The following is a 17,621-nucleotide window of genomic DNA, read 5'->3' on the forward strand; positions in this document are numbered from 1 at the left end:
TCAGAACTGCTTCCTCCTGTATTGTTTTTAGCGCATTAGCCTCTCTGGGGCACAAGCCTGGGCAGTGCGTGTGGAGGTCCTGTGCTGCCCAGATGACAAGACTCGGATCTTGGCATCACTGATGTGGTCCAAAAAAAAGAAAAGCAGAGCAATACATTTGGTTGCTGGGCGGAGGTCTACAAGATGCCAACCAAACATATTCGGGACTCCGCTCTGGATTAAGCATTGAGAAAGAAGAAAATCAAGGAAGAACGCCCCCCCCCCCCCGGGACAGAAGAGGATGCAGGTTTGCATAAAATGTTCAAGTGCTAATTTATAAGTATATAGGCAAAATCAAGGGGTGGGGAACATTCCCTTCTGGGCAGTTGGGAGGAAGGAACACTTGCTAGCAGCATTAGTGCCCAGTGCCCACCAGAACTTGTGGGGCAGGAAGGGGCAGGAAGATCAACAGTAGGTGGCACCAGACCCAATGAAAGACAAAGCCAACTAATTCTAGTTTCCTCTCCCACCTCCTTGCTGAGGGCAACACTGGGACTATGGATGTGGAGGCTGGCAGCAAGGTCTACTCATAAGATTGGCTGTAAGATGGGATAGGCAAATCTGTTGGTTTTTGTTTATCTCCGCTTCTAGTTTTCCCTGGTCTTAAGTCCCGTTCTCTGTTTTGACACCAGCTCCTCGCCTTAAAAGTCAGAAAAATTCATTGGCATTTTGGGGCAAATTTATCCCATTGTAGACTTTTTTTTGTATGCTATTTTTGCAAAACAATTTCACCCAATATAAAGCATTTCTGTATGTCACCTTCACTAATGAATGCATTTATATGCACACTCTGCCCCAGTGTATTCACTTTTGCATGTGTTTCTAAGAACTGCATTGCAAAATTTGGAGAGGTAATAATTTCAAAAGGTTTATTTATTTTGTAAATATATTTCATATTGGTTCTGGAAAGTGCAAAGTAGGTAGGCTTGCCTTTAAATACAAAATGAATAAAATTTATCCCACCATCTCTAGACTGAGATCAGCGGGGCAGTGCCCCACTTGCACTCCACTGCTTGCTGGCAGGCATTTTAACTGCTGGCTGTCTCTCAGCCTTAGGCCTGCTTCCTGACGTGCCTCTGCTTCATTTTAAAGCTGTCCCCAGCTAAAGACGTTTCTGGGCTTCAGGCAGAATTAAGCATTTCCTGAGCTACCCAGCACAGCCTCTGACGTTATGGGCTGCAGCTGCCAGAGTCTCCACCCCTGCCTTTCAGAGTCTGGAAACAATGTCTGCAGTTTCCCTCCTTTCCTTTCCCACCATCTGCGCAACGATTTTGGGTTTTTTCCAGTGTCTGCCACCACCTGTGGTTCGTTAGATGACAACAAGATAGGGAAACACTTGGATCCATGAAATGTACAGCTGCGAAAGAAAAGCTTTCTGATCCTTCCAAAACTGTGTCGGCTTACATGTGGTGCTTCGCAGCATGTCTATGCATAGTTTTGCATGCACAACAAGTGTGCCTCAGAGTGGCACTTCACAAGTCATGCCAGCTCCTCAACTTTGAACATGGAGACACACAATTTTAATTTACTTCTCCTTACTCTCTCTGAAATCTGACCTCCCGGTTTCGTCTCCCCTTTCTTCTTCTTCTTCTTCCCCTGTGCTCCCCTTTATTCTTGCACACAACTAGAAATTAAGGCAGTGGTCTGAGAACTGAGCTCAAAGGCAAAACGCTTTGCAAGAAATCTCAAGCTGATTAAAATTGTTCTTGCAAAACATGGTCTGCTAGACTGAATCAGATCAGTAGACAAGTTCTCCACTCCTCTGACAGTTACAACAAGATAAAAAGTTGCTAGGGCAGGTTTTAGGCTGACCTAATTTCAAATGCGTCTTTCAAAGGTGAACCCTAAAAATTTTATGCCAAGTCCTCCCCAGCTTTCTTATGGTTATATCTTAATAAGGTCTTGTTCAAACGTTAAATCTATAGAATAACATTGCATGAATGAGCCATGAGACTGCGTGCTTCCACCTAACCCTCTCCTCCACCATGGCCATAAGATTGGAAGCTTTCATTTCTATTTTTTGACTAACCAGAGTTTACCAATATGTGGTTAATCTAAACTATGGTTTACAGAAACCAGTTTTAAAGCTCAATTCAGGGACATTGGGCCTAGGGCCTACTTTCACATAACCAAAGGAGAGGATATGAAAAATTATATGTGTAAATGAAAATGTACAAATAATGATTTAAATAGAATTGCAACACATCTGACAGTGACGAGGCCAACTGTGCGTCTGTTCAATCTGTTACCCAGGTGCTAACTGTTGATGGGCAGTTTCAAGACCCCTGCAACTCTCCCTTTTCCCCCCGAACATAAAGTAATTCTTTACATAGCACAGAGTTAAACTAGGGCGTTCACACTGCAAAGTTAGCGATTGCCACCAACTTGGGTGGCATTAAAAGAGGATTAGAAAAAAAATCATGGGGTAGGCCAGGTGGAAGGTAAGGCTATCAGAGATTGCCAGCCACAATGGTGTTGTTCTCTCTCCAGTATCAGAGCCAGTCAACCTGTGAATACAAGTTCCTGGTGATGTCAATTAGGAAGAGTAGTGTTGTGCCCTTATGTAGATGACAGCTTCCAAGAGTGAATTGTTTGTCCACCAGAAAGGGGAATATTAGCCCATCAAAAAGAGCACAGTCCTGTGGAAAGTAGGACCAATAGACACTATGACTTGGATTAATATACCCTATTTTCCCGTTTATAAGACTAGGTTTCCCCCCTTAAAAATAATGTCCAAAATTTGGGGGCATCTTATACATGGATAGATCTTTCCCCATTTTCTTAAATCAGAGTCCCCCAAAATAGGGGGCGTCTTATATATGGGGGAGTCTTATAGACAGAAAAATATGGTTAATCTATTTTTTCCCTTTCCAGTAAAAGGTATACAGTATCCAGAGATTTTGGGGGGACAATATTTCCTGGTACTGAGTAGTTGGAACCTCAGTTTCTGCTGCCCATGGCAGACATTTTGAGCTGGTACCCACAGCACTTTCACCAATATATGAATACTGGCACCATTTTTTTAAACACCTTCTTCCCTGTACTTATAATACCTACATTAAAATAGTTATTCAGGTAAAATTGTAAACCAAACCTGTTCTCCAGCATAACCAGGTAGGAAAGGGGCCTTTCGTGCTATCATTCTAAAAGAGAAAAAAAAATCATCTGTGGTATTGCTGCCATTGCCTCAGGAGGCTCGCCTAGTCTCCCACCCTTTCAATGGTTTTACTTTCCTTATAACAGAGACTGAGCTTGTTTACCTGATAGGAAGACAATTTTCTGCTCCTGGAGGTCACCTCCTAATTGTTCTGGTTCCCTGCTAAACCTAACTGGTTCCCATTAATTTTCCTCATAGGCACACCCACGCTTGCTTGCTGAAGCTGTGACTGCCACGGAACAGGTGAGCTAACCTCATGTAAAGAGTGGAGAATCTTGAAACAAAACAGGGTTTGAGGTGGGTGGGGGGGAGAAGAGTGTGACAGGACAGGCATTTTATCAATTCCAGCTTAGCTGCCCACCAAGCACGGGGGACAAAAGGTGTCTGTCCAGAGGGAAGAATCATGCCCAGCAACTAGTAACTGTAATATAAACTATATTGCACATTTATTAAGTGCCTACAGTGGTAAGGCCCTGTACACAGAAGCAGACATGCTCACTAGCAGATGTTCAATGAGGCAGACATGGCTAAGAAGGACTTTCCTCTTTCAGTAATCATTTTAAGAGATTTACTATCCCCAGCAGGAATGGAAACTGCTTTTATACTGGCAGTTGTTTTAATTGTTTTTATACCTGCAATTGTTTTATATATGTTGCAATGTGAAATTGCTTTGAGGTGCTTTATAAGAAGAGGTTCATTAATGGTGAAGACAGCATTTCAGGGAAGTAAACGAATGTAAATCTTGGCTGTTGGATCAGGCCAGCGGCCCATCTAGTCCAGCCTTCTGTCCTCACAGTGTCCAATCACATGCCTGGGGGAAACTCGCAAGCAGGAACCAGGCACAAGAGCATCCTTCCCTCCTGTGGCTTCCAGCAACTGGAGGTAGAGGATAGCAATCATGGCTAGTAGCCATTGATAGCCTTTTGTGGCTAGCAGACAATGATATAGTTGATGGATGAACACTTTTATTATTCCTCTGTTCTACTCTGGGTTATGCCTTTTAAATGAATGCTGGGTAAGTTCTATATTTTAATATTTTGCAAGTTACTTTGGCACATCTTGCAAACGGTGCCGAACAAATATAATAAATAAGCAAACATTATCACGGTTGCTAATCATATGTCCATTATGGGAAGTCCACAAGCACAACTCTCCCCACCTGCAGTTTCCAATAAGTGGTGTCCAGAGGTTCAGACATCTCTTTTTGCTTTTTTCTAGAAAAAGAAAAAAGGGGAAAAAAGCTTCCTGGAGTTAAGGGGAGAAATTTGATTCGAGTCTCATTTTAGTGCAATCCTATCTATTTCGCACTTCTTTCAGAATAATCTGCACAAATGAAACACAGCTACCTTTCAAAAGTTGCACTTCTCTGAATTTTTGCAATGCAGTTCCTCAAGCAAAAGAAAGAGAGAGAGAAAGAGTACAAAATGTGCTTATTAAGGGAAAGTGTACAGTGGTACCTCTGGTTGAGAATGGGATCCATTCCAGAGGCCCGTTTGCAACATGAAAAGCCCGCAACCTGAAGCACTGTATCTGCGCAGGCGCACGGTGCAATTTGGCGCTTGTGCCCATGCGCGAGCAGCGAAACCTGGAAGTAACCCTTTCTGGTACTTCTGTGTCGCCGTGGTACACAACCTGAAAAAACGTAACATGAAGCAAACGTAACATGAGGTTATGACAGTACTTACAAATGAAAATACCAGAAATGCGTTATTTTAGGGGAAATTGCTAGCAAAAATATACATGTTAGGAGAAATGCCCACTAAACTACTGATGAATTTTCATGAGAAAATGAGAGAAAACGAAATCTCTATTTCTAAGGTGATGCTTAGGGTGAGATATGTGTGCATCATAACTCAAAAACAAAGTATGCTTTATTTTATTTTTAAAACTCTTGCCTTTTTCTTGCATGCAAACTTAATTGACTAATGAACAGGCAAACTTGTGTGATTAATTGACTAACAGGCCAACTCTCTGTATGTTGACTCAGTAGTAAGTCACACCATTGTTCAACAGGACTTACTCCAGACTAAGATTTATGCCAAGGAAGAAAATACAGAAATAAAAATACATACTGTAAATGTATTGGAAACACAGAGGACAAATTTATTATCACGGGTGCTGCCCAAATGCCCTTGCTTACCCACCCATGCTAGGCTCAACAGAAAGGACAAGTGACATAACAAACACTAGCCAATCAGTGTTGTGGGCATCCAGCTTCTGCTATAAAGAGACATTTCTATTGAGCTAAACCCTAGTAGGCACATCTATACATGATGCAGCAAGTGTGCTTCCACAATGGCATAAATTTATATACGTTTTGATGCACCTTCACCAAGTTGTATTTATATTGCTGCTCAAATTGAAACATTGGACTTTATGGCTGGGATATGGATATATAGATAGATAATAGATTTAAATCAATTAACGCTGCAAACTTATACATGCACATGATTTCTGTTTAGAAATTTTGAATCGTGGATTTCAAATGTGGAGAATTTGCTCAATTTCAAAATACAGGCAAAATGGTATGTTCAGATCAACACCATTCCCCATTGTAAACCACGACTCTGCTCCCTATGCTACCTTACACTCGCACAGTATTTTTCTAGTATCTGTTGATAAATCTTGGGATAGCAGCCAGATTAGAACAGGAAGCTTGACACAACTGATCTTGGTGGGAGGTGCTGCTGGTTATCTTTCATCCTCCTGCTCTCCAGATGTTGCTGAAAATGCCCAGAAGTGAAACATTTGTAATTAAATATGAATCTTTCTCCTCCCCGCCCCCTGCCTTTCCTTCCAGCTGGCTGTCTAGCATCAAGTAGCAGGAAGAAGAGTCTATGTAATAATCACAACCGAAACTGCTGTAAAGCTTTGATGGCCCAGAATCACCCAAAAATCTATGCCAGGCTGGAGAGGAGCAACATTTTAAGATAATCTCCAACACAGACTAAAAAGCAGTGGGGTGCTGCAATCAAGGCAATTTTGCTTGTTGTTGCAAAATTAATGCTGCCTCTGCTTTAACCTTCCTACAGTTGCACACACACACACACACACGGCCTTCTTCTGTGTTGGAACGCTTGCTTTTAACTGGATTATATAACAGTGACACAGTTCCACAGCACAGTGGCTGTTTCCAAGCTTTGCTTGGTCTGCCAGCTGCAACCCTATCTGGACAAGAGATAGGCTAGGCTAAAATATCTATGCTATGGCAAACTCCAAGTTAGACTACTGTAAATCACTGTAGGCGGGGCTTCCTTTGAAGACTGTTTGGAAACTGTATTTAGTGCAGAATGCTAGTACTAAATTACTAACTGGGACTGGGCATTATGGTCACATTATAGCTATGCTGTTCTATCTCTGACTTCCAATCAATTTCTGCACTGAATTTTAAAGTGCTGCTTTTGACCGTTAAATATCCCCCCCCCCCAACTTAGAGATGGACAAATTGCAACATTTTGTTGCAGTCCCCACCTTAATAAATAATGGAGGTCATATCCATCAATGGCCAGATTCAACCTTTGTGTTCAGGGGTGGGATGCCTTTCTGAGCAAACAGGAACAGATGGCTGTTTCCCATTGGAGTACTGGTGGGAGTGTTGGATGTGGACAGAGGAGACCTGAGTTCAAATCCATCCACAGTCATGAAACTCACGGCATGACCTTGGGCCAACCATGGTCTCTCGGATTAACCTACCTCACGGGGATGCTGTTCTGTGGATAATATGGGGAGGAGGAAGAGCATGTTGTACATTATCCTGAGCTCCTTAGAAGGCCACAATAAAAAGCAACAAATAAACTGATTCCTATATCCTGCTGGTGGATTTCTCAGGGACATCTGGATGTCTACTGCTTGGGAATGAGGAACACTGGACTAGACAGGCCTTTGGTCTGACCCTCTTGCTATCTTATCAGGAAACCGAATTATTTTAATTGCAACCCTCTTTCTGATGCGGTTTGATTCCTCCAGAGGGAAATGCCTCAGCAAGCCAAGCGCAGCCTGCAGCATGCCTCTTTAGAGCTATTCTATTTAAGCCACAGATGCTAAATGAATTCAGCAGACAGACAGAGTAATGGAATGCCAGTGTTCCAGTCTGCTGCCTTGAAGCGAAAGGGTTCCTTTTTTTATATTAATTTCTCGTCTCATTTTCCAAAGCTGCCCCTGGGCTCCGTACTTTAGATGCAGGATTCTTGTCAGACTCGCTAACCTAATTTGGAAATAATTAAATTTTAAAATATTAAAGGGATTAAATGTATTTCTCCTTTCAACCGACCAACTCCTCCCTCTCCCTTCTGCTGTCCCTCTAAAGATTGGTGCATTTTGCTTTTAGGATTTAAAAAGGAGGCAAGCAGGAGTTTTGCAGGGGAGGCAGCTCGGAATGTGCTGCCGATGTATCTGATTTGTTACTGCCATTTCCTTGCTGGGTGCCGACAGAGAGCTGGAGAAACAGGAGTTAATTTTATATAATTTCAATAAGAAGCTCCTGGAAAGTTTGTGGAAAGGATGGTGAAACCCATATCCTACCCAGCTTCACGGTTCTTGTATTAATTTGCAAGGCCCTTAACAGCTTAGTTTGAGGTCTTTTGAACTTCCGTTGCCTACTGAAATGAAAAACAACAATAATAATAATAATCCAGCAAGCATTTTGAACTGAATTCTGATTTTATAGTGTAACCTCATTTCTGTTTCCATAGCTTGGTAGCAGAGCACGTGTTCTGCACCCAAAAGGTCCCAGGACCAATACTTGGCATCTCCAGCTAAAGAGACTACAGTAGAGAGCACCCCTGCCTCAGACATACTGGAGAGCCTCTACCAATCATAATAGACAGTTCTGGATGGACTGGACCACTGATTTGACAGGGTGCATGTGGTATGGAGAGGAGACATTGCTCAGTGGTACAGCCCATGTGGAAACTGGCAGAAAGGTCCTGAGTTCAATCCCTGACAGCGGTGAGAACAGAGAACACTGTAATGTGAGCAGGAACTAAAGTGATTTAAAAATTGCTATACAATGGGGTAAAGTGATTTAAAAATTGCTATACAATGGGGAATCAAGTCCTGGGTGACACCAACTGTCAAAGGTTGCGTACACAACACACATTTAAAGCACGTTCTTTCCACCCTGCCAAAGAATCCTGGGAATCATAGTTTACCTTTCACAGAGTGGTAATTCCAAGCTCCCTTAACAAACTACACTTCTCAGGGGAACAGGCTGCCCTGCCCTAAATGCACCTCTGAAAGCAGGAGTACACAGAGCTGCTCCAATACCACCATGAGCACAAATCTTCATGAACGCACAATAAAAAAGGATGTCTGTATGGGCCCCACAATGAATATGAAAGGCTATGGGTGGTTCAAAGCAGCCCTAACCACTTGCAGACCAAAGTTATAAAATGAGAGGCAGAACTGGTGTAGGGGAAGGGGAAGTGACTTCAGTCACAAAGCCTCAGAAGCAGCTCTGGCCGCTGGGATGGAAAGTCTTTGACATCTGTCTTCCAGAGCCACATGCTACCCTCACAAACCTTGCTATCGCCAAATGCTATCTCCTTGGGAGCTTACTTAAAACCCACTATGGGAGATCAAGCAGGGATTTTCCTAATATCCCATGACTTGCACCTTCACGTGACTCACAGTTAAAATTGCAAGCAGGAACGACAAGCGTTCAGAAATGGTGTTTGCTGCTTGCTATCACCTCAGAAACACTTTCCTGGACTAGATGGACCATTGGCTTGACCCAGCAGGCTCTTATTTGTTTTAGCACAGGGCTAGAGAACCTCGGGCCCATCACCAAATAGCTCCCGTCAGGCTGGCCCTCAACCCCACACCTTCTCTCCAAGTCATACTCCTCATTGACTCTGGTTTGCACCCTCCTTGAGTATTTTTGCCTGGCTGGAATGAATCCTTGAACTCTGATAATGACTCTTGCTTGTCTGGATGGAGGATACAGATGGGGAGTGTGAATGTGTGTAGAAATTAGCCTACTGAAGAAAGATAACATTTGCTTTCCTTGTTTTGCTCTCTTATTGCCTCTGGCCATGGCCACCACTGGCATGTGGCCCACAGAAGGTGGCACAGAAGGGCATGTGGCCCTTGGGCTGAAAAGCCCCCCCCCCCCCCAGCTCTAACCACCACACTTGCCACACTTTAGTCCTCAAGCCATCTGATGCCTCGTGGTCTCGTAAAAATCCAAACTGTCTGTTCCATCAATAAAAAATGATGGCACCCAGAACACATAAGTGTGGGTGGGCATAAGAGTTTAAGAAAAGGATGATGTAGCAGATTTTTTAAAAAGCTTATTAATTAGGGAATCAAAATCACTAGTCACCATTATACATAAAAGAAATTTAAGCATTTGGGAAAACCCGGTAGGGTTGATTTTGAGTCCTAATGTTGTACTTCTGCAAACACAGGCGTTATGTGTTATCCTGAATGCTTTTATGCCCATTGGGGCAGAAGGAATTTAAAGTCCCAGATGCACATATTCTTGGACATGTTAGAATAGTGGAACCATGGAGAATTATGAATGACATCAAATATCATCTAGCCAAACCCCCTATCAATGTACTTATTAGTATTAACTTTTCCATTCTGGGTGTTTTTAACTTGCTCCTTTTTATTCTGTAGCCAGTAGTGATAACTTTTGTTATAGGGTGGCCTATACATATATGTAGGGATGTGTTTGCATGTGGGGGTGGGGGTGTTCATTCAGTTCACATTTAAAGGTGAACCAACGTAATTCACAGTTTCCAAAACAATATGTGACCTGAAACACAGCTATCCTTCAAAATTTGCACTTCTTACAATTTTGGAGCGCAATTCCACAGCCAAGAAATGCATACAAAACTGCACAAACTGAGTATAGTGTTCATAAAGCCGCACATATTTCTGAAAAAAATGTGCAAAAAATGTTTATATATGGCAAAATCTCACATACAAAAGATGCATATTTTAGGAGAAGTTCACACTAAAATGCTGATGAACGTGGACTATTTTAAAATAAACAAATCACAAAATGTTGTGGAAAAGTGGAGAACTGAATTTAAGATTGTAGAAATGAGAACCACCCAACCCTATAGATAGGAAATGAATTTGCATGCTAGCACTTGCTAATCTCTCATTTGCCCTCTTGGCCTTGGGCTTGGGGGACGGCAGAATTGCTGCTTGGCTTGCAAGTGCTCAGTGCCACTGCACACAATCCACGCAGCCATTGCCAGGACCACCTTCCACCTGAAAGACTGCTGAATGTCTAAGGAAAGGGAGGGGTAATTGAACAATGGGGACATCCATTGACTTATTTAGATGCAGAGACAAAATATAGGGTCCTATATTTGGTTCTCCCTTCCTCCAATATTTTAGGAAGTGAGAGGGAGGGTCTGTGTAGGATATCTGTGTATTTAATTAGTATCATGAAGCGGACACAGATAAACGCTCTGCTTCCAGGCATAAAGCAGGACCAGGAAGAGTTTCCATGCATATTTGATCCCAAGCCATCTGGCTCGGATTCTGAGCCTTCCTAGGTCCGTGCAGATGACAAAATGCAAGTGTCACCAGAACAGGTGGTGGGATAAAATCGGAAGGAGAGATATTTGGAGTGCAAAGGAAACCCCTAGCTAAAAAAAATAAATAGCTTGCTTGCTCAACTTATCTCTCAAGTTAGCCAGTGTCATGGACTCACAGACATGCACCAACATTCCTGCATCGTCGCACGACTCGCACCAATTCAACAGCCTGCTCTTCAACTAATGGAAGTGGGAGAGGAGGTACACTGGTGTGATGGAGACAGATTTTTGCTATGGCCTTGCGCAGAGTAGGTCTTTTCATGGATCACCTACAACTATCCCCCCATTCCTTCCCAGGCAAAAACTCCTTTTGGAATACAGATTCCTTTCTACTGAGCCTCTCAGTCCTAAGCTTCCTCTGAGAATCAAGTAAACATCCATTATTCCTTTCTCTCAGTGCTCGGAATGAACTAATTAAGATTTTAACTAATCCACTGGATTAATTCAAAAATATCTGGGTTATACCTGAATGTACCTCCTGTAATTCCAGGTGAAATGAATGTGAACTAAGTTCCTTCTGCAGCGAGAATTTGGGCAATTTTTCATTCAGTTCGATTTTAATTTTAGTTAAAGCAAGCAAGAATTATCATCACAGTGGAAGGATACATTCTGTCTGGTAAAAGCACTTGAGGCAGGGCTGGGGAGGGAGGGGGATGTTTGGAGAGGAGGTGCTTTTATTGGGACAGGCTTCTAGGGCCATTTCTGGCCCCTGGGTTAGAGACTCCCCACACCTGCCTTACTGGGACTCAGCCTGTGATAACCCAAGCACATTCAACAAGTGTTGGATCAAATTATTAAACTCAACTTTTCTTGACACTTTGGGGAGAGCAGTATGTTTGTAAAAACTCCACCTAAAGATAGATAGATAGATATAGATAGATAGATAGATAGATAGATAGATAGATATAGACAGATGGAGTATGTGTGTGTCATAGCACTTTTAGGTGGGAGTGTACTTACATTTCAACAGAGCAATTGAGGTTTTTTCTTTAAAAAGTAAAGAAAAGAAGCTAAGTGGTAGCTTGGCTTTGCTCAGCAGCACAGCTGCTGCTCCCTTCGGAAGAAATGTGGCCTGAATGTCCCTAGCAATGACACTACACAATGAAATGGTTCAGATGCCATTTTTATTTCCCACAATGCTCCTGAGCAACAGCACACTGCAGGCATTATGGGAAATAAAAATGGCAGCTGGACTCACATGCTTAGTGTTGCTCTGAGTTGTGTTTCCCACCAATGGAGGAGGAGGCACAGAGAAATGCTTGGCCTGCCCCCCCCTCCAACTTGGAACTGGTTTGGACTCCTTCCTGTTACACATAAGAAGAAGAAGAGTTTGGACTTGATACCCCACCTTTCACTCCCCTTAGGAGTCTCAAAGCGGCTAACATTCTCCTTTCCCTTCCTCCCCCACAACAAACACTCTGTGAGGTGAGTGAGGCTGAGAGACTTCAGAGAAGTGTGACTAGCCCAAAGTCACCCAGCAGCTGCATGTGGAGGAGTGGGGAATCAAACCCAGTTCTCCAGATTACAAGTCCACCACTCTTAACCACTACACCACACTGGCTCTTCACATGCAGTGTGTGGGGGTTGTTGGTTTTTCCCAGGACTGGATGTATGGGTGCCATTTGAAGCATCAGCCATGAACCCTTTATATCACACCTTTTCTCTACAGAGCTCAATGTGGTGTCAAAGGAAGCTGCCTTACACTGAATAGGACCATTGGTCCATCTAGTTCAGTACTATATGCATTGACTGGCAGCAGTTCTCCATAGCAAAGCAGACTACTGAGCCATGGCCCTTCAGTGGAGGCTGGGCCTTTGGAGCAAATGGGGCACTGCCTCACAAAGCTCAGTGTGCTCCTAGCCAATCCCCACCCACCTACATATTTACTTGCAACCTGTACTGGGGTGGTGGAGCTGGCTGTCAGTTTTCTTCTTCTTAGTCCCAGTGTTGTCTCTGTAGAGCACAGTAGACAGGAGGATGGAGACAAAATTAGAAGTAGTTGGTTGTGCCTGTCAGTGGTTCTGTCTGATATAAACAGACATCTGCATATTAATATCAGAACAACACTGTTAGGTAGGATAAAATGAGAGCTGGTGACTGGACTTTATGGCTGAGTGGAGATTAGAACCCTGGATTCCAACTCTCTGACCGCCACACTGTGCTAATGTTCTTCTGCTCTGAGGAGGAAACAGACCCTCAGAGGAACAGGCAAACAAAATTGCAAAGGAAGTGGGAGGGAAACAATCAGCCACTAATGCCTATTTCAATGCACAGAGCCTTGACCTTTGAAAGCGACAGGGACTGTGGGAAGATGAACTTGTCCCCTGGCCTTGGAGCTCTCTCGGCTCCATGTTCCCAACTGGGCCGCAGCCAAGGAGAAGCCCAGCCGGCGAAAGGCTCTGGCACAGTCTCTCTTCGGCAGTCAGTTGCAAACCACTTTGCACTCTGCTGCCTCTTTGGAACATACACTCCCTTCCTTCCTGGCTGCCTGGAATATCCCCTGGGGGTGCAGGGAAAGCGGAGGAGGGGCAAAAGGGGCTTTGGGTTTCATCTGCTGGTGCTCAAGGCATTGGCCCACCTCCTGCACTGTGCATTTATAAGCAAAAGCAAGTGGCTTCTTGGGGTCCGTGGTGGGAAAGAAACAGTTAAGCAGCAAAACTTCCTAACTCTGGAAATAAATTGGCAAAGCAAACATTTCTTGTTTTGTTTTGCTGCAGATGTACTGTACTTGCAGGAGTACCACAGTTTATCATGGGGACAGCTGCCTTCTCTTTTTCTTTGGCAAAGAACAGAGTTGTCGGTTTGTGTGTGTGCGCGTTTTAAATGGCAAAAACCATACATTTCATTGCAGAGAATAAAGGCAGAATGGCACGGCTTTGCATTTTACATGTGGCATTTGCTGTTCAGAGAGAAAGTGTTTTGTTATGGCTGCTTGCAAGAGCCCTCTCTCTGCACATGAACAAAGGGAGCAAGACTGTGCATGTTCTCATCTCTCAGGTTTTGGGGTTACATGCCCCATCTCGAAAATGGGTACACGTTGAGATGTACTGTGTTTCTATTTAAATTTATGTTACAGTAATTGTTTCTAAGTGTGCATGTTAAGTGTGCATTCAGAATTAATTCTAGATGTGCCTTATAAATGTGCACAGGAAAGGACCATAGGTTAGGGGTACAGCACCTCAGTGGCTCAAGCTTCCAGGTTCAGCCCTCAGCACCTGCATATAAAGCTGGGAATTGTCCCCTGTCTAAAACCCTGGACAGCTTCAGTCAATCAGTGCTGATAATAAAGACTGAGCTACATGGAGCAATGATCTGACTCAATAAGGGCAGCAGCTTCCTATGTACATATAGAAGTGTGTGTATGTGTGATATCTATTTGTACTAGTCCATTGTCACACTGATGCTGGTGGCGCTGTGGGTTAAACCACAGAGCCTAGGACCTGCCAATCAGAAGGTCGCGGTTTGAATCCCCGCGACGGGGTGACCTCCCGTTGCTCGGTCCCTGCTCCTGCCAACCTAGCAGTTTGAAAGCACATCAAAGTGCAAGTAGATAAATACGTACCGCTCCAGCGGGAAGGTAAACGGCGTTTCCGTGTGCTGCTCTGGTTTGCCAAAAGCGGCTTAGTCATGCTGGCCACATGACCCGGAAGCTGTACGCCGGCTCCCTCGGCCAATAAAGTAAGATGAGCGCCGCAACCCCAGAGTCGGCCACGACTGGACCTAATGGTCAGGGTTCCCTTTACCTTTATTGTCACACTGCTGATGGCCTGTACATGCTCCAGGGTGAGGGGAGAATCTGAAACAGGCAGGTGGAGGGGCAAGTGAGTGGGGTGGTAGGTGAGCAAGCTGGGGTTTGTGGTGGCAGGGTAAGCAAGAATGGTGGCTGGGGGTTGGGATTTGAAATGAGCAAGCAAGAGGAGCAGCAGGCAAGTAAGTAAGTCGGACTAAGATAACCCTTGTCTTAGCTATTATGCTGAGCTAAGAGGAGAAGGAGAGGAGCAAAGGGGCTGCAATCTCCTTCCTGGGACCTAGCATATTTGCGTTATGTCAGGAATAGGGAACCTGTAGAATTGCCATATTTCAAAAAGTAAAAACCAGGGCACCTGGTCAATTCAATCTGCCTTTGAAATCCTGGTAATGTCTGGGAAAATCTGGACATATGGCAGCCCTAGAACCTGTGGTCCTCCAGATGTCTGTTTGCTTATAAATGTATTTATATACCGCTCTCTCACAAAACATCAGGTCAATGTCCCCTGTCCAGAGGAGGGCAACCACAATGGTCAAAGGCCTGGAAACGATGCCTCATGAGGAACGGCTAAGGGAGCTGGGCATGTTTAGCCTGGAGAAGAGGAGGTTAAGGGGTGATATGATAGCCATGTTCAAATATATAAAAGGATGTCACATAGAGGAGGGAGAAAGGTTGTTTTCTGCTGCTCCAGAGAAGCGGACACGGAGCAATGGATCCAAACTACAAGAAAGAAGATTCCACCTAAACATTAGGAAGAACTTCCTGACAGTAAGAGCTGTTTGACAGTGGAATTTGCTGCCAAGGAGTGTGGTGGAGTCTCCTTCTTTGGAGGTCTTTAAGCAGAGGCTTGACAACCATATGTCAGGAGTGCTCTGATGGTGTTTCCTGCTTGGCAGGGGGTTGGACTCGATGGCCCTTGTGGTTTCTTCCAACTCTATGATTCTATGATTCTATGTACACTATCATTTAAAAAATAAAATAAAAGCAATACAGAGCAATCATTAAAATGACTGGCTTCTCAGGAAAATCGTTAACAACTGCCTAAGCCTATTGGAACAGAAAACGAACTGTCTCCAAAGTCAAAGGGAACGATACCTGCTGAATCTTTGGTGAAAGTGTGTTGCATAGTACAGAATTCGTGGTGACACTAAATGCCCAATTTCCAGTTGAGGCCAACCGGACGTCAGTAACACAGAAGACAACTAACAGTTGTACCCTGCACAATGTAAGGGAGGACAGTGAGTCTGACGCACCAACATCTCAAGCTTGGGTTACTCATCATCTTTCTGCTACCACACTCAGCAGAGGTGCTATAAAAGGTGCAGGGCAGGGAAGAAATTCAACAGATGCAATGAGGAGATACAGCCTTCTTTGCCCCTGCACCTGTTGACTTTCTGCTTCTCTTACAGCTGCAGAGAGCACCTTTTGTCAGAAGGAGAGAGTGGAAGGTGTATTTCCACTCCAAAGCCTTGTGATCAATTTCATTTCCCTTCAATTAGCATTCTTTTCTCTTATTAGAACCATGTGTAGAGATGAGCAAATCTGTCCATTTCTGTTTCTCTCAGTTTCCCCACTCCCTAGTATTCAGGCCAGTTCTTCACATTTCCACATCAGTTTGCAGTCTCATGAAAATTCACCAGCGTTTTTATGTGCATTATCTATAGAGCGAGATGGGTGCGCAACCCCAGAGTCATCCACGACTGGACCTAACGGTCAGGGGTACCTTTACCTTTATCCCTATAACACACATTTTTTGTATGCAATTTTCCCTAATACAGTGGTCCCTCGGGTTACATACGCTTCAGGTTACATACGCTTCAGGTTACAGACTCCACTAACCCAGAAATAGTGCTTCAGGTTAAGAACTTTGCTTCAGGATGAGAACAGAAATTGTGCTCCGGCGGCACAGCCGCAGCGGGAGGTCCCATTAGCTAAAGTTGGTGCTTCAGGTTAAGAACAGTTTCAGGTTAAGAATGGATCTCCGGAATGAATTAAGTACTTAACCCGAGGTACCACTGTATAATGCATTCTTGTATGCTATTTTCAGTACTATACGCATTGTTGTGCACACTTTACCTCAGTATGTAGGGTTTTTTTTTGTATGCGTGGCTTGGCTGGAGAAGTGCATTGCAAAATTTGGAGAGGTGAGAATTCTGAAGGATGGCTGAGGTTCCGTTTGCATACTTCTTTGTAAATTTGGTTGGTTTGTCTTTAAATGCGAGCTGAATCAAATTTGTGTGTGTCCGTGTCTGTGCATGTACACACATGAGCATCTATATTCCCCTCCTGAGCCTCAGCTGTGCCTAGTAGCATTCAATCTGTTTACACACACAAGAAGAGGCAAGCAACAGCCGCTCAAGATGCTCCGGGGCAGGTAAAAAGGAAACAGAGGGCCTGTTTTGGATGCAAAGGGTAAGCTCTGCCCTCTTGGCAGAATATGCTTGGTGGGTCCTGAAGGCCTTCCTCCCAACCTCCCTACTGTGTTATGATCGGCACTCAAATGCACACCCACTGAGACATGCTCTCAGTGTTAATTTAATTTACAGAAAAAACAACACAGAGGCTAAACAGCAAAGCTCATTAGCACCAGGCAAAACACATAGCATGCAAAGCAAGCTGGGTGAAATGGGAAAGCACTGTGCCACCATCAGCCTCCACAACTGCCTCATGGGGGGGGGGGACCTACTGAGAAGAGTTGCTGCGCTCCTTAGACCTGGCACCTTTGAGGAGGGCTTTGTGTCTTCTAATAAAGAGTCACCTTCAAAGGTAGCCCCACCTGTACTTATTATACAGGCATCATCTCTGTGGACTTTTCAGCACCTGCTGAAGGTCATCCCCTTTTGCTGAGAACTTTCTCAGTCTGCATCTGTACTAAAATTATTTTCAAGATGTTTTCTCTCTTGTTGTTTGCCTCTCTGGGTTCATTTAGGAGAAAGGAAAGCCTATAAATCTGATAAATAATAGATAATAATAATGTTCATGCACATGTTTTCCTAATATACGCATAATTTTGGTTGGAGAACTGCACTGCAAAATTCAAAGAACTGCAATTTTGAAGAAAGCCCGTACTTTGGTTTGCATGTTGTTTTGGGAAGTTAAGAAGAAGAAGAAGAAGAAGAAG

The 17,621-nt window shown here is 43.9% G+C and overlaps 1 protein-coding gene across 2 annotated transcripts in view; it reads right to left on the bottom strand.

Annotated features, from left to right (window-relative positions):
* Positions 1–17,621, bottom strand: part of LOC310683927 (uncharacterized protein) — a 133,414-nt gene that overhangs the window by 30,555 nt on the left and 85,238 nt on the right. For both annotated transcript variants that reach the window (XM_083454405.1, XM_083454406.1), the window contains one exon: positions 4,654–4,828. In XM_083454405.1, the coding sequence (XP_083310531.1) occupies positions 4,654–4,828 (175 nt within the window). The remainder of the gene's footprint in view (positions 1–4,653; positions 4,829–17,621) is intronic.

The sequence above is a fragment of the Podarcis tiliguerta genome (genome assembly GCF_965153285.1).
Source record: "Podarcis tiliguerta genome assembly, chromosome: 8".
Classification (NCBI taxonomy): Eukaryota; Metazoa; Chordata; class Lepidosauria; order Squamata; family Lacertidae; genus Podarcis; species Podarcis tiliguerta.